The 21767-nt window shown below is 43.5% G+C and overlaps 1 protein-coding gene across 1 annotated transcript; it reads right to left on the bottom strand.

Moving 5' to 3' along the window:
* Positions 1-1642: 1642 nt before the first annotated feature.
* DHTKD1 (dehydrogenase E1 and transketolase domain containing 1) lies at positions 1643-21539 on the bottom strand. The gene is made up of 17 exons (XM_064442985.1): positions 21346-21539; positions 19400-19555; positions 18422-18633; positions 16430-16624; positions 15843-16112; positions 12597-12768; positions 10861-11059; positions 9718-10030; positions 8577-8661; positions 7765-7904; positions 7221-7371; positions 5888-5994; positions 4643-4807; positions 4162-4244; positions 3244-3413; positions 2635-2720; positions 1643-2166 (listed from the first exon to the last, which is right to left on the bottom strand). Exons 1-17 carry the CDS (start codon positions 21506-21508, stop codon positions 2065-2067), a joined length of 2769 nt encoding a protein of 922 aa, XP_064299055.1. The 5' UTR covers positions 21509-21539; the 3' UTR covers positions 1643-2064.
* Positions 21540-21767: the final 228 nt, after the last annotated feature.

Below are 21767 nucleotides of genomic sequence, written 5' to 3'. Positions count from 1 at the left end.
CTCCGCCATCTGGCTTCATTATTCTCCTGCTTAACCTCAATGTTCTGGTCATTTAACCTTTGCTTCCCAATTAAGACTGATTTCTTCCCTGTCCCCAGATGACAGCTGTGCTGAAACCTTCCCTCAGGGAGCTGTGTGGCCAGGAGCTGGATGCCGACTGCTGGGGTACAGAGCATTTGGCTACAGAAGCATCTCTGCAGTTAGGAGTGGTGAGCAGCCTGGGAACAAGCAGGCAAAGGGGTTTTGTCGCATTTCTTCTAAACACATTAAGTTGAAGAAATCACACAAGCAGAAGGGAAAGAGCAGTGGTATAACCAAGCCTTCAGGGAGCCCTAAGAGATCACTTGTGCGGCTTTATCTGACACACCAGTCCACTAAATGATGCAGAGCTCGTTCATGGTGGAAGGAAAAGACAGGATTCAGGAGCAGCCCTCTCAGGAGGAGCTGTAAGAGGGGGAAGACCCGTGGTCACTCCTTGCTTGTGAGTGCTAAAGCTGAACTCCTCTCAGTCAGTCCCTTCCTGCTCACCTTTTCTTGTTGCTGGCATAAAGGTGCGTTTTGGGAACTTCTTCAAATGTCTTCAATATCTTCAATACCTGTATCTGTTTGAGCTCCTTCAGAAAACCTGGCTGATTACCCTCCTGTTCCGTCTTGTATTGCTCCTCCCTTCACTGATTTCTTCTATAAAGGTGTTCTATTAGCACACCTTTTCATAGCAAAGTCTGTAATACCTACACTGCAAAGAAGAGTTTTTGCTCAGGAACATCCCAACAGGCCTCTAGCTGAGGACCTCCCCCAACAAAAAAAACAAACCCCCAAAAAGCCATGATGTTTGGGGTTTTTTGCTACAGCAGTTTTTTTTGATGTGCCCCTTCAACCTCCTAATTCTCCCATCTTTCCCTCTTCCACCTTCTGGTGTATTTGAAAGAGGCCTCATTATTACACCTTTCAGCAAGTTGTCCCTCAAGCTCTTTGCACTTCTCTGTTTAGCTTGCCACAGTTTTTGACTCTTTTCTGTTGCTCTTGCTTGGTCACAACTTCAGCCTTCTTCCAGCATGAGCAAGATTTTGTGTGGGAACTAAGGACTGCTGAAGGAAGAAACTAAGCAGAAGCCAGCCCTCAAAAACAGGCCACATTCACGAGCCTGGGACTGGAGAAGAGATGGCTTCTTAAATGCACTTCCTTTTGGCTTTACTAGTGAAAAGTTAGAAGTTCCTTGTCAACACAGAAGACTAAACCAATTGACCAATTTAACAGTACAGTCTTGGGGTTAAAAACAAACAAACAAAACCAAAAGAAACAACAAACTGGAAGGACATGGAGAAGAATTTCCCAGGTAGGAGGTAGTGTCACCATTCAGGCTAGCCTCTAGAATCTGCCTTGGCCTCTACAAAATATGGTTCTAAAATATGGCACAAGCCCTGCAGCTTGCCTTCCACCTGCAAGCTTGATGTGAAAGCACTGCTTCTCCAGTTGAGAGAAACAGCAGTGCCTGAAGCCTTCAGGAGCCATCTTGCAAGGCCCCCCCAGGAATCCTGCTTTAAACAACTCAGGTGTCAAGAAGAACACCAACAGCTCCAACTGATTTAATTCCTGGCCCATAGGAAAAGAAATGAGAAAATCCAGAACACACTGCTATGGAAATGGCTCATTCCCAGGCACAGGGAAGCATTTATTCAAACAACCAGCACTAACACTTCTGTGGAAACAGAAACTGTTTCCACACAGGCACCATCCCAGGGAACTGTCCAGTGAAGGTAGGCTGTGTGACACAAGGTATTTTACAGCCACCTCACTGACCTGTCCCCTGGACTGGATTTTTTTTTAGCTTTGAGAAGATGTTTAGTAGAAAATATTGGAAGAGAACACGAAGTAACAGGTATCAACCCACATCTTTAGGTATTCCCCTAAATGAAAAAATTGCTTCATCATTACAGAACTTGTTCCATTCTTTCTTCCCATTTTGGAGAATTAAGAGTCTTAAGGGTCTGTCTTTTGTTGTTCTTCACAGGAGGAGGCACCAAACATGACTGACAGCAGTCTGTCAGTCTGTCCGGTGAAAACTTAGATAAATGTGTTGGTAAGAATGTCTTCCTGCTGCTGGTGGTGCAGGATTCCAATGCCAACTGCTGGGGCTGGTAAAGGAGGTCTGCTCACAAGACGGAGCTGAAATTTGAGTCAGGAGGAAATGATTAATGAAGCACAAGCATAGGCTCACATCCTGAGGTCCTCTGATGCCATGGCAATATCTACTGGCAGATAATGGGCAGCCCCAGCTGGAAGTAATGCAGGAAGTTATCCTCCATCTCCCAAAGAGCATGGCTCCAAGAACATTACAGTGCACAATCTGCCAGAGCCAACAGCAGCTTTGGATTCTCCTCCTACTCACTTCAAGCATATTGTTTCCTACCTGGGATCTTTCATCATCCTGTCTACTTAGACTAAACGCCTCGTAAAAGAAAGCTCCAGTCCTGCTCATCACCACTAAACGGTGCCATTAAGAGCATAAGTAGCATAAATTAGAACACACATTTATGTATCAGGCTGTTTTTTGTGCAAGCACCACAGAATTTTGCATTCAAGGAGAACTTAAAACTTCATTTCAAAGACTAAAACACCATGGAGACATCTTACCTTAATCCCCAGCTGCTTTTCAAACCGTGGTGACACAAAGGACCATGGACCCATATTCTGTGGTTCCTCCTGACTCCAGATGAAGACTAAAGGAATTATAAGGGTACATTACAAATGCACGTATTTACCTTTTCAGCAGCTCAAGAAAACCCAGGTTTTTTCACCTGTAGCACCTCTGCCTTTTTTGTGTTGGCACTATCTTTGAAACGAAAACTTGCCAGAATGAATTCCCTTGTAGGTCACACGTTGCTGAAGTCAAACTAAAAATACGTCCACCATTAAGGCATACCGTTGGTGTATTCCGCTTTTCTACTGACATTTTCAAAAGCTACTTAAACGACTGGACTGCAAAGACCATGCAAAAAAATGCCCCAAATGGTTCACTCTGGTATTTAGTAGTGCTTTATGGAAGGTAACAATAGCAGAGAGACAAGTTCTGTCAACACAAGACGTAAACATTTGTTTTATCCCACTCCAGAATCATGAGACAAATGCAGGGGAGAGCAAAGAGGAAAAAGCTACTACAACTATCCATCCTAAAAGACAGGCAAGAGGTTTAGTTCAGTACTTTGAAAAGTCTAGGAACACAAAGGTAAAAAACACGCTGACCTTTTGCACGGCTGTATTTGCTCAACTCTTGCTGTAGAGCTTCCAGGGGGAAAGGACAGAGTTCTTCAAGTCTCACAATAGCTGTGTTGTGCTGTTTCTCTCCTAGTGTCTCTCTTTGCTTCACCAGCACATAGTAATGCTTACCAGAACAGAGCACCACTTGGGTGACGCTGAAGAAAAATAGGAATGTTTCCAAGTTTAGTGTTTTACAGAAACTCTGTGCAAAGCCATTTCACACTTTCAACAAAAACAACCAGCCAAACTTTAAAGACATCTTTATGAAGCTAAATTGCTATCCTAGACCATCTTTTTCTTTTCTTTGCCTTCCCTTCCCTCCCTCTCCCCTCCAACAGTTGGCAAACTAACCTTTGGGCTCAGTTAAGTCAGAGCCCAGAGGTCCTGCTTCTTCAGTAATCCTGGGGAAGTTACGTTACAATGGAATTCACCTCTCTTAGCTTTAACTATATAAAAATTAAACACCTAGTCAAAGCTAGTAATCTATGCACTCTCCATAGAGAATAAACCAGAGAGCGAGGGAAATAACTCCAGAGGACAGTTCTCTCCCACGCCCAAGAGGAACTGCCTGCTGGAGATACACAATACCCTCCCAGCAATCCAAGAAGTCCTGGCTGCCTAACCTTACTGGAAAAAGGCAAGGAGATAAACACCATCCTTTCTGCCTCACCATCCCACTTAAAAAAAAGCCTGAACGCTTTACAATTATGCAGACATCTACGCTAACTACCAACAAGTCAGCAGAAGAAAAGGAGAGAAACAAGTAAAACTAAGTCACCCACCATAAACCAACATTTTTCCCCTAAAGTCACCTCTTTCATATCACCTCAAACTTCAGCTGTTAGGTAGGAGGAAGGGACAGGACATCTTTTCTGAGCTTTTCCTCTAAGAAAGTAGAGCTACCTTTTAGGATCTACTGCAGAGTCACCAATGACAGGCTTGAAAGTTGTCCTTGGGGCCATTTCTTCAAGACTTGATACGGCAGCCTACATGGGGGACAGTTGGAAGTTACCAAATCTTGCTCCCTTTTGCCTCAGGCCAGAGTTGGGAAGAGGATACTGAGACAGGGTTTTGGTAAGTAAAAAAAGATACAGTCTTCCCTCTCCCTCTATTCCCATTCCTGCTGATGAAAGGTGGGATGATAAGATTCCCAAGAACACCACCAGACCAAGAATCAACCCTACTTCTAGCCCACCTCCACCCAGCTTTAATCCTCAACCTATCCCATGCCCAACAGGCAAAACCCCATTGATTTGGCCCCAAAATAGAGATCAGAGAACACAGAGGAAGACCAAAGAAAAAGCAGAAGAGAACACAGAACAGGAGGAAGAAAAGGAGAGGGAAAAAAAAAAAAAAAAGAAAAAAGAAAAAGTGTTCAGCTTACAGGGAGCCTGAGTAACACTTTGGGAGAAGCCACAATGAGAGGTTTCCTGAAGTTTCGGACCATTTGCCGCCGGAGTAAATGGAAATACTGTGCTGGCGTGGTGGGATGCACAACTGACATGTTGACCTGGTCCCCATCAACTCCCTCTTCTGAGCTGTCACACATCTATGTAAGGGAAACACAGGCAGTACCTTGTCAAGAAGCAAGCACCGAGCCAAACACATGAGACAGAACCCAGACACGTAAGGCATGCTGACTAGTATAAGAATAGAAAAGCAAATATTCCAATTCAGACATTGATTGCAAAGGAAGAACAACTTCAGAGGAGAAACTGCTTTAGCATTTAACTGGCAAGACCATATTTGAACTGCCTCCTTCTAGCACATTGTCACCAGGGCATGACAGTTCTTCTAACAGTGGAGAGGTCATGACTACTTCATCAGAGTGGCAGCATCCTCTAAACATGCTGCAAAACCCTCCCTAAGCCATTACTCAGATGAAAAAGCTTTCATTGACTTACTACAGTCACAAGGGCACAACAGTGGATTTTTTTTTTTTTTAAATGAGCCACAGATACTCTAACTGGTATTTAACAGTGTCCAGCACTCTGTCTGATCTGTGCCTAGGCACAGATCAGACGAGTGGTTCACTCAAGGTGGCTGCCTGTTCCAGATGCCAATTCCCAAAATGTCTTCTTAAGAAGTGCTCATGAGAGGCCTGCTATTCGCAATTCAACAATTCCATCTTGCTACTGGACTCGCTCTGTGGTACAGTGATGTTGCTGAGGAGCAGCAATCAGAAAAGAGACAGCAGGCAGTACTGAGGCACATCCCACCAGGGCTGTTCGCAGAGGGCGCACGGCCTCTGCACTGTGTGAATCTCAGGTTACAAAATTTCATGTTACCACACACCCACTTGGGCTTGTGACAGAGGTGCAACAGGAACAGCAAGCATTTATTACAAGGTTCAAACTCTTGGGACCAGAGCTGTTGTGGCAGCATCTGAGCTCAAACTGCTTCCTCACCACTTCCAAACCTGCAGCTTCTCATTACAGGCTCCCTTCTACCTCCACTTTCAGCCCAGCCCATTCCTATCTCATCATGGTGGTATGATCCTGGTATGTCTCCAGCTTCTGATGTCATCAGCAGGTACACCAGGAACGGGGCATTTTGTGGCAAGACTCCCAGAGCACTGACTGCCAGTGCTGTGATGGGGGACATGTGAATGAGGGGTGTGGCAGGGTACCTGTAAGAACCGTTCCATCCGGCAGGATGAGTGCTCAGGGCCTGCACCATCATAGCCATGGGGGAGAAGAATTACTATCCCGCTCTGCAGAAGCCATTTGGCCTCACCTAGAAACACACAGTGAGGAAGGAAGAAAGAATGATTCCCACAGAACATAAAGCTGCAAAACACATTACTTTGCACAAACTACTCAGGAAAAAAGAACAGGTAATTTCCACATCATTAAATACAAGCCTGAAACATGCTGCTGGCATTTTGCCACGGATTCACAACAACGAAACAGCACACTTAAGATGATCTGAAGTCTCTGAAATTAGCACCTAACTTTGGGTTTCCAGAAGACTTAAGCCTCCACGTGGAGCATGTGATATGGAGAAGTTTTAAAACTTACTCTAAAGCTTCACCATGGTATACAAGAATCCTCTTAATGGAATTGTCCTCCTGACTAACAGGGGTCTTCAAAAGTAACTCTCCAGTGAGCAAACCCCTAACTGTAATTCATTGCTGTTTTCTGCATATCTTGTTGTTTGGTCCCCTGCAGGCATGACCCAGGCAGCATCCTGTGAGCCAGTCCTAGTTAACACAGCAGTGCTAGCCCCAGGCTAGTTCTCCTGGGCTCCATCAAACCTCCTGTGCTGTTTGAAGGATTACAGTCAAATCCAGAAGGTGATTCATCCCAGCCTCAAATACACATTGAGGATGGGTGGGATATGAGGGCCTCTGAATTTCCATCTATGATTATGGAGGGAGTGCAGAGGCCTAAGTGAGGCTAGATGCCAAAATTCTGGATGCTTACATACAAGGAATCCCACTCTAAAAATCCATCTCAGCATTTTCTCAGCATGTTCCATCTCAGACAGGTCCTTTCACAACATCTGAGCACTCAGAAAAAACGCTAGAGTTAAACGTAGAGGCTGGTTGTAAGGCATTGTTGTGGGTTGGTTTGTTTCTTTGAAATAATCTCTATTTACCTTCCATGTTACTCCACTGATTTTTCATACGCCTCACGAAGGAAAGGTACAGCCTAAAAAGCTATTAACTATAAATGCACACAGTAAAATAAATAGCAGGGGGAAAGAAAGGCCATTAATAGAATCAACTGTCCTTTCAGAATGACTGTCTTCTGCCAAAGATGGGGTCTTTCCTTTTAGATGGATCATCTTCAGAGACAAGCTGCATAGAAGTCAGGACCACACAGGCAAGCTCACAAGATTTCTTGAGAAAACAGAATTCTTTTCTCAACACATTGCACTTTTAAAGATAAAGGATTTTCTAAAAATAGACTTACTACATATGATTAATTTTTAAATATATTAGCTCCTTGTACACTCACCTCCAGAGATGAAAGTGTCAAATATTATCTGGGCTCCATTAAAGAAGTCTCCAAATTGAGCTTCCCAAATTGGCAGTAACTTAGGGCTCTCAATACTCATTCCATATTCAAAACCGAGCACAGCTTCTTCAGACAAGGGACTGTTACTCACCTAACAAAAGGAAATTGTTGGGAGGGGTGGGGGAGGAAGAAGACAACCCAAGATTAAGAACCTTTGGAACCAGGCACATCAGTGCTAGGTGCACTGAGGACACGTGCTCCTACAGGCAATTGATGGTCATCTCTTTTTTTTTTTTTTTTTGCTTTTGAATGAAGACGCTGAGGGGAAAAGAATAATAGCTGATCTCTCATGGAAAATCAAAACCCCTTATTAAATTCATAAAGAGGGTAACTACAAAGAACAGAGGTGCTCTGACAGTTTTATGTCTCTGTATCTGGGGTTTGCCAGTTTATACAGGCTACCTACATATCTCAGCAGCTTTAAAATATGCTTTCTGCTTCAGCACCACTTGAAGAAGGTCATGTTGTGGGCCACAGAACCTACCTCTAGGAAACCCTGCTGGTCTGGTGACATATGATTCAGGGGAATGTAGGTATCATCTGTCTCTTGGCAAACCAACATTGCATGTCGTTGGCTAAAGGTTCCTCTGCCAACATCTTGTCCACTTAGTCTGATATTAAACCCTTGCCAAGCAATAAACAAAACACTGGATTAGTAAGTCATGTAAACAGAAAGCATGCAGGACAACAGCCCCCCACTGCTGAAATATTACTTCTTTTGTTAAGTCTCTTCTTGGACTTCCCCTCATCAGCAACATCAACCCCGAGATGGAATTCTTAACCAGCAGCAGCTCCAACTCACAAGCACAGAGATGCTCAGACATTTCTCTTTTATCCTCTCTGCAGCCAGGAATTGTTTTGTGGTAAGTAGCTCAATTTACTAACGCAAGCTGCAAAATAAGTGCATTCTGTATCATATGTAAATGGAGATACAAATTCAGGCTAGAGAGGAGGGAAAATAAATTGCAGCATGATACACACTGTAAGAGGTAAGCGTATGGGAGGCCCCGCTGATGGCGGCCACGTTGCTCACGTGCTTAGTGCTAAGCACCAACTCTTTGGGCAGTGGGAGGGATCAACAATATTTTTTTTTAAGATATTTAGTAGTCAATCTACAAATATTGGTGACATACAGTATTCATATTTACCTTCCCTTAGTACCATGCAAATGCAACTTTTCAAATATATACATCATATTAATCTTTGGACTTAGAATCACCTAAAAAAGACTGATGCTGTACTTCATTGCCATCAAAGCAAAACTATTTTATTGTCTGCTGTCTATCTGCCTCTTACCTTGGCTCAAGAGGGAACCAAACGCTAAAGTTTCAGCTGTTGCCCAGTCCAGCTTCTTTCCTTCCTCCATTTTTTGAACTCTTGACTAAACAAGCAAACAACAAGGGAAAGTTACTATTTCGCCTTTTCCCATTTGTAGCTCTTTTAGTGGCACTGATCAATACTAGAAGCTAGGAAAAAATTAACACACTATAGAGAGAAATGCTGTATTCCTGCAGCCAGCTTAAGTCGGTTTGGAATACACAGAGTCTTATTTCAGCACATCCTGAAGAAGGCTGGCCTGCAGACCACAGAACCATGGATGACCCACATGTTCACTTACCAGTCAAACAAACTGTGGATCGACAAAGTAGAACTTAGTCTGAAACTATTAAGAATCTTAGCACAGCACAGAGCGTGCTCTTGACAGACTTTTGATTTGTCTGGTTAGCAGTTATGAAAGACAGCGGGTGTAGGTATTTCAGCCTCCAGAATTCTCCCCTGTCCTGGCTGCAGGACTGCAGACAAATGATCACACCCAGCTGTGTTGTCCTTGTCTTGGGCTGGAAAGGCAGAACATCCATCTTCTAAAATACTTAACTCATGGCTTCGCTGGCTGCCAACTAGACACCTGCGCATGGTCATCATTCATCAACAGGAAACATTCACAAACCCAAGCCAGTGCAATTATTACACAAACTTATGAGCTATCAAAAACGGACCGTCAAAGTCAGCCACATGCGTATGCTTATGTTTTATATATAAAACATGAACACTCACTACTGGCTTCAGAAATTGTTACCAAGTTCCTGATTCATTCTCTCACAAAGTACTCATTATAAAGTATATAAATGATAGTAATTTATCATAATAGTTTTTCTTATTTGTAAAAATAAAATATATTTTCTTTTTTCTTCATTGCAACAAAATATTGTTGAAATTACAAAATTAAGGATATGGTCAGATTTGGGGCAGAGGGCATATCTTTCTTCAAAACTAGAGGAAAAATGGCATAATCTCAGCCTTGAAAGAGAGAGCAAGCTGCCCTGCCTAGAGAATACTGTAATATTCTCCAACTGGCAGCCACGCTGGGTTTAGTTTTTCCTGTAACGGGTCACACCTTTGAGCAATGGGACTAGAAGCATCATTATGCTCTACTGACCTGTGCGTAGGTCTTCAGAAGATGGTGGTGCACCTGGAGTTCTTCAGGCACCTCTACAGACTTGACTCCAATAAACTGCAGAAGGGGTACAGGCATACCTGTGTCCCAAGTGGTGATTTTAGCAGAAGGCTCGACAAAGCCTTTCCAGTGAGCCTGCAGGTTGGTAGGAGGTGGACTATACAAAGTCATGTTGGCAAGATGATCATTCAGTTTAGAATAATATGTTGTCTTTATCTCAGATACTTCGACCTCAGTCATGAGCCCAGCAGCTATTAGGTGTTCTGCATATGTGTCTGGGATACTCTTCCGGGACCTGTCAGGGAGGGAATCAAACCCCATAGACATTAAGCCTGAAAACAGTGTCACTGCAGAACAAGGAAATACCACCTTACTACTGTTGGGTACCACAGAAAACTAAATGGTCCTGGTGCATTATACTTATTTGCATCAAGTCTGCTTTTCTCGCACTTCCAGAAAGATACAGCCCTTTATTTTAAAATAAAGTGCTTATAGGTGGCAGTTACAGGTAACAAGTCAAAAAAACCTCCCAGTTAGACTGACTTTGTGCTAGCATGCATATTTTCTTCCAACAAATTGACAGTAGGATTTCAGTATTAGCTGAGAATCAAGCCTCCATCCCATAAATGCTTCACCTGAAATACCAGAATTCACTGGCCAGTAAATTTTCATGTGTATTTTCCTTTGGGGATAAGGATGGAATCTGAATATGTTTAAACACTAATAAAGATGAGTCCGCACTGGAACCAGCAGAAGCAGGCAAAGACGAGACAAATGTCATACTGGCTTCCTGCCCATTCTCCTGCATTATCTACGCTTCCCTCTGGCACACAGAAAAAAACACTGCCTTCTGACTGCTAGCCATCATGGACTTAAAATTCAAGAGTTATGTGCAAGATGGTTCTCCAAGGCACATGTTCAGGAACCAACACTAGTCATTACCTTCATTAATACATCATCATCAGACTCACACCTTAGTCAAGGGCCGCTGACAGTGTAGCTACACTTAAAGACTTGTTGGTATGTCAAAGGATCTTCGCTATACAGAGACTTCCACTACCGCAGGAGGCAGTACTGAGTTGGTGTAGACGTGCTGGGTTCCCCCACTGGGCACGTTACCCTTACCTGATGATTTTGTACATGCTGGGGTTGGTGAAGAACGGCTCGTCAAGTTCATTGTGGCCCCACTGCCTGTAGCACAGCAAGTCTACTATTACATCCCGGCGGAACTGGCGCTGGTACTCAACAGCCAGTCGTGTGGCACGGACAACTTCTTCAGGATCATCCCCGTTTACATGGATAACTCCACATCCAACAATCTTACCTGCCCAGGGATTCAAAACATAACAGCAGTAATCACTCTCAACCCCTTCCAAAGAAAGCAGACACACCTGCTCTGCTGAAAACTACAGACAGCTCACATGAAGTGTATTTAACAAAAACCAATCTACAAAAGATGCTCTTTGTGGTAAGAGTGGTAGTAAGGAGTAAGGAGTCTTCCCCAAGAGAAAGTGCAATTAGCCCAGCCTGTTACATTTGTCACAGTTTGAGCACAACTTCTTTACCAGCGCTAAATTCCCAGAGGACTTTCTATATGCAGTTCCTACATCATCTTTATCTGGATGGAAGTCTCTGGGGAATGGGAGAGAACTATTTGCTTGATTCCCTTTCAGACAAAAAACAAGTTTTGTTTCCTTCTTAGCCTAAGCTGTCACTACTATGAATTCATAGAGGCCAGGAACAATCTTATCCCTTGTTAGTAATCATCCTATCCATTGCTTCTCCAGGCAGAATGGTCTCTAAATTAGAGAGAACACTGCAAAATATCTTAACACCCTCCCCTGTATGACAATTTGGCTGCAAATCTTCCTCCTGTACTTTGTCTGCCCAAATTCTAGGAAATTAAGATGCTTCAGCCATTCCTGACCCATGCCAAGTTTCCCTCCCTAGCAAAATCATGAAGCTTACATGGGTAATGCCCTGCTCCTCACTGACCAGGCAAGAAGAAATGAAAACACACCCAATAAAAAAAAAACAAAAAACACACCACACAACACAAACTTGCCCAGGGAAAAAGTAATAGTAACATATGCTACCACCTAATCAGATTTTCAGATTTAATGAATCTACCTGTTCAGTTCGATGAAACCATAAGACAAATACAAACACTTGATGGTATGTCTTAAAAACATGCTTGAGTATATTTTTAATCTAGAAGATGTACACAAGGACACCAACTACTATGTCTGTTATCTTGTTGGTTACAATACATCTGTTTATCACTAAGAAAGACCAGTCCAAACCAAAAGACTTCAAGGTTAAGCTTAGAAATAGCACAAGGCTCATCTTTCAAAACTCAACAAGGTCACCTGACCACAAACAAAACAGAAAAATTAAGGAGTATCTGACTTATAAATCTTGCTCAGAAAACACACTGCAGTGATTTTTATTACGTTTAATAAGATATATTTAAAATACGTCTCTTATACACTCCATCACAATATATTTTTTAAAGCTGTCAAGGACATGGCAGAAATTAAATTAGTGATAAACTTCACAGTAATCCTGCAAGTATTTTACAACGTCCTGTGAAAATGTGACAAGATTTTCCCTTGATATTTAGCCTTTGCCATAAAGCACAGGGCATGTTTGTAGCATCTGAACTTTTCCCAGTAGGAGGTGATAATCAATAATAATTTTAATTTCTACTCAATCATGAAAATGGAGATAGATTAATCTAGCTCCCCAGAGTTGACAGGCACTTGCTACAAAAAGCCCATCAAAGAGCATGTATCAACACTGGAGTTAAAACTCCTTTTTGACAAAACAGGCAACCTTCCTTCTGATTCAGGTGTACATACCAATATCACTACAGTACAGAGATGATCTTCCTCGCTCTGGAGGAGTGGTATAGCCCAGCTGGTTATTAACAATCAAATGGATGCTCCCACCAACTCTGAAATGTGGGAGATTAGAGAGGGTCAGTGTTTCAGGAACAATCCCTTGCCCAGAGAAAGCAGCATCGCCATGAACCTACATTAGGGAAGAAGATGGAAAGCCTTTATTAGAAAACGCTGGAGGAACAGAGAAATCAAACCTGTAACTCATTAAGCAAGACCTTTTAAATTAAGTAGGTACAACAGATACAGTTTCAGCCCAATCCACTTCTTAACCCCTCTCAGACTACTGTTTTCATGACATGACAGTTTATATAGTCTTATCTCTAACACACGGTCATAACAGCCGCCACCTGTACATGACTGCCTGATGTAATCCCTACCTGGAACAGACCTACATCTCTTAAAACTGACTCGCCAGCGTATAGGTGGCTGCAAGGATCATGGCTAAAGCAAAGCTGCAGTAGTCAGTAGCAAGTCACTGGCCACTGAACAAAACGAAGCCAGTCACCACAGCATTTGGTACATGCTCTGCTGAAAGTTAAATGCTGGTGAGCTGGGATTTATGCCTACTGCCACCTCACTAAATAGAGACAAGAACAGACATGACGGGAGAAAAATAAAAGTGGAAAAGGAACTGAATGGAAGCATATAAAAATAAAGCTTTCAGAAGGAAATAAAACCTAAGTTCTTAGTCATATTTCAAAATTGCAAATAAATGTTGCAAGCAAAAAAAGTTTGGAGGCAGAGGGGAGGCGACTGTGGCATTCAACCCAGGTTTCCAAAAGGGCTAGAGATACTAGAATGAGTATCATCTAACATTTCAATGTTTTGAAGCTAGAACTAGCTCTCTCTATTGATGAATTTGATCACAGCTTCTTCAGAATGCAGATGCAATCCTTTGCATATCAAAGTCACTATGCAGATCGATGCAATTTCTTATTAAGAGCAGATGACAGTTCTACTTTCTAGTTATGGGGTAACGGTTTCAAGCCTTAAGGGACTTTTGGAGGTGCAAGTACTCCTGAGAGAGAGTAGAGGTGCAATCAACCAGTGAAAATGCTGCACTCGGTTTTATAAAGTTCTAATACAGACTTTTTTAAAAGGCATCACAGAAAACCAAAGCTAACTACTCCAAGAGAGCCAACACAGCATCCCCACTCTACCCCTTACCATGCTACACTTGCTCCTGAAGTGTTGGGGTTTCACTTTTCCCTCTGGTTTCTTCTGCTGCCTAAGAAGGCTACGTATCTCGGTGACACCACTTGACTGAAGACCCTAGAACATCTGAAAGAACTTTATGGCCTCCAGTACATCCCAAAGCATTAAAGCCTACAGTGTGAATATCCAACTACACAAGACTCTTCATACGCACCTCAACCCCAGAGGATTCAATTCCTGTGGGGCAGGTAGGATTTTCTTCATTCTAGAAGCAAGCTGCAAGGAAGGTCACCATCAAGTTTAATTCAAACAGTGACCCTGACAGTGGAATGTCAAATGTGAAATTTATTTCAGGGAGACCTTATTCTCAGATTTCTGTTCAAATCACAGACACCAGTAGTTGCTGGATGTCCAGGAAGTGGAGTTAAGATATGTGAGAAGGTGAAAAACAAGCCACTCTTCAGCTGAGATGGACAATTAAACATTGCAGAAGTATCTATAGTAGTTATCCACACAAGAGTTTTATAGTCTTCATGTATTCCAAGCACACTGAAGTTCCAGAAAAGGTGATCTTTAGACCTTGGACAACTAGGCTCACCACTGACACTGGCACCTCATCTGATCGTTACTCTTTTTACCCTCAAGCTCTGGCACTCAGGCTAGTGAAAGGACAGAACAAATGCCAGAGTAAACCTCAAATCAGAGTTTCTACACTTACATTTCAAGAGAGAAAGTACTAAGAAAACTGAAAGCCCAAGGAGAAAAAACTTCCAAATCAAGATTCTGAAACAGGAAGTTTCTGCTTTCATCTTTCTTCTCAACTGAATGAGAGCAGTTACCAGTCAGAACTGTAAAAATTTGCCTTTTTTTAAAAGTCTAACTCTTGGACCTCCTAAAGACACAATCACGACTACCGATGTGCACATTACGTAAAACGCTTTCTTTCTTTTGGGAATACTTTGAGTCAGTTGACTAACACAGAGGTGGCTAGCTTGGAGTTAAACACTGTCCTCCTCTACTGTGCAACCCTCCCTACCACTTACCCCTTCAAAACCCAAAAGTTAATTTCTTCTTGCACAGGGAGGGTCCGTTTATCCTGAAGAATATTTGTTTAAGGAGTCATAGTAGTTTCATTACTACACTGTGAAGATCTAATATTATGAGACAGACAGAATCTAAGAAGCAGTAATATCTTATCAAACTCACTGACACAACTGCACTGAAAGATGAGGAGAAGATGCATTGGGCAACAAACACTTGCATGCCCCAAAGCCCTTTTTTTTTAAATAAAAAAAAAAAGAATAACAAAACCCCAACTTGCCTCCAGGTTTCTCAATAGTTCTGCTTTTTCTCAGTATACACATTTTTCCAGAAGGAAGCAAAACATTTATTTAACTGAAATAGGTCATCACTTCTACCTGTAACTTCCTCCATGTTTATCATACTTGACAGGAGAACAGTTCTGCCCCAACTCATTTTTACTCCCAGCTTTAAAAATGTTTCAGAGATTGACTCACTTGTAATTTCCAAGTTGAATACAATGCAAGAAAAAAAATTATCAAGGAACTATCTAGGACTGCCTCCACAGCTATAAAAGACAGGTCAGGGAGTAAAAAACAATTCCAGCAGACTTTCTTCAACAGTACTATGATAAAACAACAAAATTCTAAAACCTCCTATATATTTTGCCACCTTGCTAATAGCTCTTCTCCAAACTCATTTAGAAGAAGGCTAACAGTGGTGGTTTAAATGTAAAAGTGGTCTGTGAGGAAAGGCACACACGACTCTCAATGCAGAGTATTATTAAAATAAAGGAAGGTATCATAATCATTCTTCAGAAATCTTAGAAATTGAATTGTTTAAATGCCAGTATCATCACATGTCACCTGGGAATCTTCCTTTTCTTCCTCTTTCTCCACAAAGCAAATCCCAGTTCTTGATATTCTACATTAATTCAGTTTCATTTGATATTTCCATATACACTACTACTGTTCACATGCTACTCCAGGAAGTCTTAAAAAGATCAGTTAAAAAGTTTGAGTTAAATACCTGCAGGCAAATAACTTTGTCTCCAGGCTGTGCGGAGCTCTCTGGGGAGTAGTCTCCATCGAGCAGAGTCTGTTGCCTTCCTCGCGTCTTGCCCACAGCCACTGGATTGATTGCTTCTAAATGCGAGGGGTTAGGTAGCAAGGTGACGTGCACGGGCCTGTGTGAACCGAAGTCAAGATCCACAGAAGATGTCAGGTGGGACAGAACATCCCCAATGGCTGCTGAATTCTCTGGAAACTCACTTAAACCACGCATCTTACGGAACATGAGCTGCATGGAAACAAATTTGGTTAAATCCCCTTTATGATTCATTAACACATTGAAAGGAAAACATTTACAGAACTGTATGCTCTCCTACTCCTAAAATTGAAAGGATGCTTCTGATAACAGCATGCAAACCCCTTCATTAGAGTTCTCTTCAACAGTCTGAAGATCTGGCTGAGGTGCTGACAGAAGGGGAGTACATTCTCATACAGATAACTTTTTTATTGCTTCAGCATTTGCAACACAACAAACTTCTAAGGTTTTATTTCATTGCAAATGGATAAGGCACAGAGCAACTCTCAATGAGATTGTAAGTCTCTCACCTCAGGTGGAAGCTGAAGTAAACCTGTGAGAAGATTAAGTCTTCCGCGATGAGGCATCCCAAGAATGATATCCGTCACGCCGCTGTACGCACACATCTTGAACAACTCATGGAAGAAACCCATCATGCTCTCAGCTCCTTCACCACCATACCGCTTCACCGTGGCAAACTTCGTGGCTAAGAAGTGATCAAACTCCTATTAAAAACAGGAGAACTTCAGTATTAGGCTATTTTTAGCAGCAGTCTTCTGTTTATAAAATTGAAATATTATTTATGTTTGTACCTTTAAGGCATACAGACCTAAGACCACCCCATGAAAGTCTCAGCTTACTCTCCACCCACACAGTCCGAGAGCAGATGCTATGATGACTACAAGAAATCAGCTCTTATCTCCTCTTAGGCAGAAAAACATTGGATTGAGGACCAAACTGTCTCTAACATGGAAGGAGATGCATGAAGAAATATAACACCAGAACAATTTACAAATTCCTTGCTAGTTTACCTATTTTAGGTGGAAATTAAGGAGTGGTGTTATTTTACAGTATAAACCTTAAATATGCTGAGATTCAAAGTGCCAGAGAAACAGTGTTTCATTTTGATCACTATTAGCCCTTAGAGAACACAGGTAGAAGAACGCTTGAGAGGAAGAAAATAAATTAATCCATATATTTACTTCACTTTCCTCTCACTCCTCCCACTTCACTCCATTCACCTACTCCTAGACACCTCTCACAAGTGACTAAGTTTTGGAAACACTGGAAGTGTCTGTAGTGTTCTGCAACTGAGGACTGAAAATAAACGAAGGCTGTAACTGAGAAGCCTGAGCCACAGCCAAAGATCTCAGCCAACTGCTGAACACCTTCTAGTTAAGCAACATTTAGTTCCAAGGAATAATGTATACAAAACTGATCACACACAGAAGACATTTTATCCTGTCAAATTCTACACTCCAAGTACAGTTCTGACCATATGGAAGTCAATAGGGCATCTATCAGTGTCCTGATTTCATCCTCCTGCCTCACTGCCAAATTCCTTTAACTGCCAAAGAGGCAAGAAAAATATGAAACATGCCATATGCTTCTGGTCAGTCACTGGTAAATATTACACTTAACACTCCTTCCACTAGGAGAACTGGGAACAGGGACAACTTCACCGATCCTGCTTTTCTACCTTTCCATCCTTCTGGGCAACGAAGGGAGAAAAGGGAAAAAAAAATGTAAATTTTTCACAGTACAGTAGTATTGGAATAAATCTTCTCTATACATTTTGCAAGTATATAAATCTTTCACTTCCTTACAGAATGCATTGAACAAAGCTTCCTTTGCTGAAAAGCAGCAAATTTACCAGTGCTATATGGCTAACACCTCAGTCCAACTCTGTTTTTTTCCTCCCCAAACTTTGAGAGACATCATGCTTTAAAGCTAAGGAAACAGATCAGCATGACAGTGAAAGGAAAACACAGACCAGCTGCACCAGAGCACAAAATTTCACAGTGCTCTGCCCAACCTCGCGTCCCCATCAGTAACATTTAATATAAGCTGTCAGGTCATTAGCCAAAGAGAATCTCACTTCTGAATACTGATTACTCATGGATTTGTAGGGTCATTATTTGTGTCTCCAGACATTAAAGAATGAGTTACAGGAATATATATTACACTCAATATATGTTCTAATTAGTTCCAAAAGCCTTTTGAGTTTGGCTGGAAATATTTTCCTAGAAATAATTTCCAAAGTAGTCGACACAAACCAAAAGGCGTCGCTATGTCGTTCAATAACAGCTGTTGAGTAAATACAGCAACAACCTTCCATGAGATTCCTACATTTGTGTATTGCACTTTTTCAGGCAAAACCTTGTACTTCTTCCTCTTGCACACCGTCCAAGCCTTTCAGGATAGCAATTTTTCTTTTCCGGCACGAATAATGTCTGGAGCAGTGAAGGGTTCATGACAGCCTCCACAACTCTATTAGAATCCAACTGTAGCGAACAAGGTACCTGGGACTCCAACATCAGTTTGCACAAGTGCTTTTTCTCTTCAGGTGTAAATGCTTCTTGTTTTAGCTCTTCAAACCTTTTAGCAAACCATTCTCTCTCCTCCAAAGTTGAAAGCTGGCTTGTTTCTATGGAAATATGCCCGCAGTATATATGGTCAAGGTAAGCCAACACATCCTCTAGGGAAGCCTCTTCTTTTCCCATGTTTAGAAGCCCTGGTGGAAAATAAATGTTGTTAGCGATTCTGGGGGACAAGGGGGAGGCACTAAGACCTAAACTGTTGTCTTGCAATTACATTAACTTTTTGCGCATACAAATTAATGCCTTGTCTTCCTTTAAAAACAAAACTCAATAAATTATTTTATAAGCACACTTCAGTGTTATTAATATGAGGGCCTCATGCTTATTAGTAAGGTGCTCAGAATGCCTTTCTGAAAGAGTTTACCAGGAATGAAACTAAGTTGCTGGTTTTGTGACTCCATATAGCACTCGGTATCTTTTGGCTCAGAGAGATGAGCTCCAATCCCAGCTGCATCACAAGTAAATAAGCACCTGTTTTGCAGATGGAGAAGATAAAGCATGGAGAAGGCCCACCTTTGTTCAAGGCCACAGCGAGAGTCTAAGAGATGCAAGGAAAGACAAATCTTGACTTCTGCCCCAGAGCTCTGGCAGCTTCACTACAGTGTTAAGTATTATGCTAAATCATAGAATATTACAGCAACACAAGAAATTAATGTGTAACCTTAGTAGTTGTAAGACCAAGCAAAAATTTTCAAGGTTTCCAAAGACGCTAGAGGGTAGCCACTCATTACACGATGATTCCTGCAACAAACACGTAAGCAGGCCGAAGTTAACAATTTTCCGTCCAACAGTTCATTACTGATTGAACCACCACTCAATATTTGGCTCTTCCGCAGCAGACACAGCCTCTTAATAGATCACCCGTGAAGACAATTTGCTGTGATGAGGCTGCAGACTTACCTGTAGTAATGAGAGGCCCTTGAAGAACTTCAGCCAGCTCTTGGATTTCGGGTACCATGTTCATAACCGCTTGGCCAGCAAACAGTGGGTTTATTTTGGCTGCTTTGTGGCCATGTTCAGCATATGCAGTTATTAAACGAGCAAGAGCATGGTCAACTAAAAACAAAAAGAAGGCAGAACAGTATCTCACACATGCTCATGTTTAATCCATTTAGAGCACCAACACCAGAGTACTTGGTCCGTTAGTAATCAACAAGGTTCTGGCTGGGAAGATAGAACCTTTTTTAAGCAGCCATTTTCACCTTACCACCCCACAGCAGCTCCCATCATCAAACTGCTAAATCTGCTCACTCATCAAATTTTCAAGCAAGTGCACTCTAGATTTCTCCCATGGCTCCCCTCGTATCTAGGCTCCTGCAAACATTCACAAAGCTACTTCCTTTTGTATTGAATCTCTTTATACCACGCACATACAACTTGAGAATGGCATGGTACCAGCGTGCAAAGTCTTATTTCCCCAACCGACTCAAATCATACTGCTTGTGCTTCCCTGTTGCTCGCTGGAATGACAGGAGGTCTTAACAATAACTCAGGTCCTATGACTTAAAAAAAAAGCCTGCATCTGCAGGAGCCACCAACCAACAGCATGTGCATGTGCTGAGCCAGATGTACTAAAAATTCAAGTATGTGGACAAGCTTTTCAACAAGACATCAACAACACACCGTGGCAGGCATTTCACTGTGAGATCAAACAGTTATCGACATATGCAAAACTTGACCTGCAGAAAGGTCATGCACACAGTGAACACATGCCACAGACCAGGTCGATAAACTGTACACCAGTAAAATATACTGCAAGCAGAACCTGCTACAAATTAATTGAATGAACCAGTTTATAACATGTTTTTAAAGGGTGGGAAGCGTTTCAGCCTGGTAAAGGTGCAACACTGACAGATTCAGGTCTTCCAAAGCAATGCAATTTCTGAGACCACTTCATGAAGCTATTTCTCAGACGTTTGTGTTTCCATTGCCAGCGCTCTGCTCCAGCTATTATGTTCATGCAGCCAGCCTGTTCAAACAGGACCTTTTCTCTAACGGGCTCTACGATGGAAGAACGTAACCCTGATGTCTCCCACAACACCCTCAGCAAGAAAGCCATTTAAAAGCAACTTTTCAAACGTAATGTAAAAATATATTAACCCTTTCCTTGCTTAACAAGGAGGCTGCTTAGTGATGGAACTTGGTGGCCAGCAGCTACCAAACTGTTTTCACTCCTGCTTCTGTACAACAGGTTTAATTCCTCCTGCAGTCTCCTGAGGTGTTAACACAGCCCCAGAATTTTCTGCTTGAAGTTACTTCTCTGCACTGTAGAGCTGAGGTAAAAGCATCACAGTTATTGCTACAGCAGAGTTATCTGTACTTAGCTAGTTCAAGGACAAAAATAAAGAAAAAACACAGGCACGTGGCATAAGTGCTTTTACGAGCAGTAACACGCTACAAGGGGACGTAACTGAAGCAACTTCAGGCGCTGACAGCCCCTCCGGGCCGCGGAGCCGGGCAAGGTGTCCGGAGGCTGCTCGGGAGCCGAGGCGAAGGGCTTTGCGGGCAGAGGGGACAAGCCCTGCCTCACGGCAAGGCCAGACCCCCCAGCAGCCGCGGGAGCCGCGGGGGCTCTGGCGGACGCCGCCCGCTCGGGCAACGGGAGCGAAACAGCGGGACGCTTCGGCGCCCTCGGACTTCGGGCCCCGCGGCCGCCGCCGCCGCCTCCTGAGGGGAGCGAGGGGCTGCCGAGCCGAGCCCGGGGCGCCGCTGCGGGGAGACCCAGCCTCAACCCCGGCCGCGGACGGGATGAGCGGCCCCCGCCGCCGGGGCAGCCCCCGCCGCGCTCCCCTCAGCCCAGCGCGGCCCCGATGGGAGCGGGGAGGGGGGGGTTGACGGTGTCCGACCTGCTTTGCCGCTCGCCCCGGCGCCGCGCACCTCTGCCGCTCGCCCGCTCGCCTCCTTCCGCGGCTTGTAGCCGTAGACGCCCCGCTCGGTGCGGTACCAGCGCCGCAGGCCGCCCCGCCACAGAGCGCAGCGTACGGCGCTCGCCCCCGCCGCCGCCGCCATGGCCGCCCCGCTCGCCGCTCGCCGCCCCCGCGCGGGGTGTGGCCGCCGCTCCCCGCCCCGCGGCCGGAGGGCTGAGGCGGCCCGGCGGGGCCGCAGTGCGGCCGGGCGGGTGTGTGTGTCCCGTTAAAGCCGCGCGTCCAGCCTGGCTCTCTGACCCACCGATGCGGCCTCGCCTCGAGTGCGGTGCGCAGCTTTGGGCGCCACAGGACATTAAGGATATAAAGCTACCAGAGAGTGTCCAGAGGAGGCCACGGAGTTG

This window comes from Phalacrocorax carbo, chromosome 1, assembly GCF_963921805.1.
Source record: "Phalacrocorax carbo chromosome 1, bPhaCar2.1, whole genome shotgun sequence".
Classification (NCBI taxonomy): Eukaryota; Metazoa; Chordata; class Aves; order Suliformes; family Phalacrocoracidae; genus Phalacrocorax; species Phalacrocorax carbo.
Note: the sequence above shows the minus strand (reverse complement) of the source record. Positions and strands in the feature narration are given on the sequence as shown.

Coding starts and splice junctions, on each gene's coding strand:
- DHTKD1 (XM_064442985.1), bottom strand. CDS start 21,508: ATGGCGGCGGCGGCGGGGGCGAGCGCCGTACGCTGCGCTCTGTGGCGG. Junction 16,625..18,421: donor AACTGATGTTGGAGTCCCAG/GTACCTTGTTCG, acceptor TGTTTTTAATAG/GAGTTTGATCACTTCTTAGC. Junction 10,031..10,860: donor AGCATGTACAAAATCATCAG/GTAAGGGTAACG, acceptor CCTCCCTGACAG/GTCCCGGAAGAGTATCCCAG.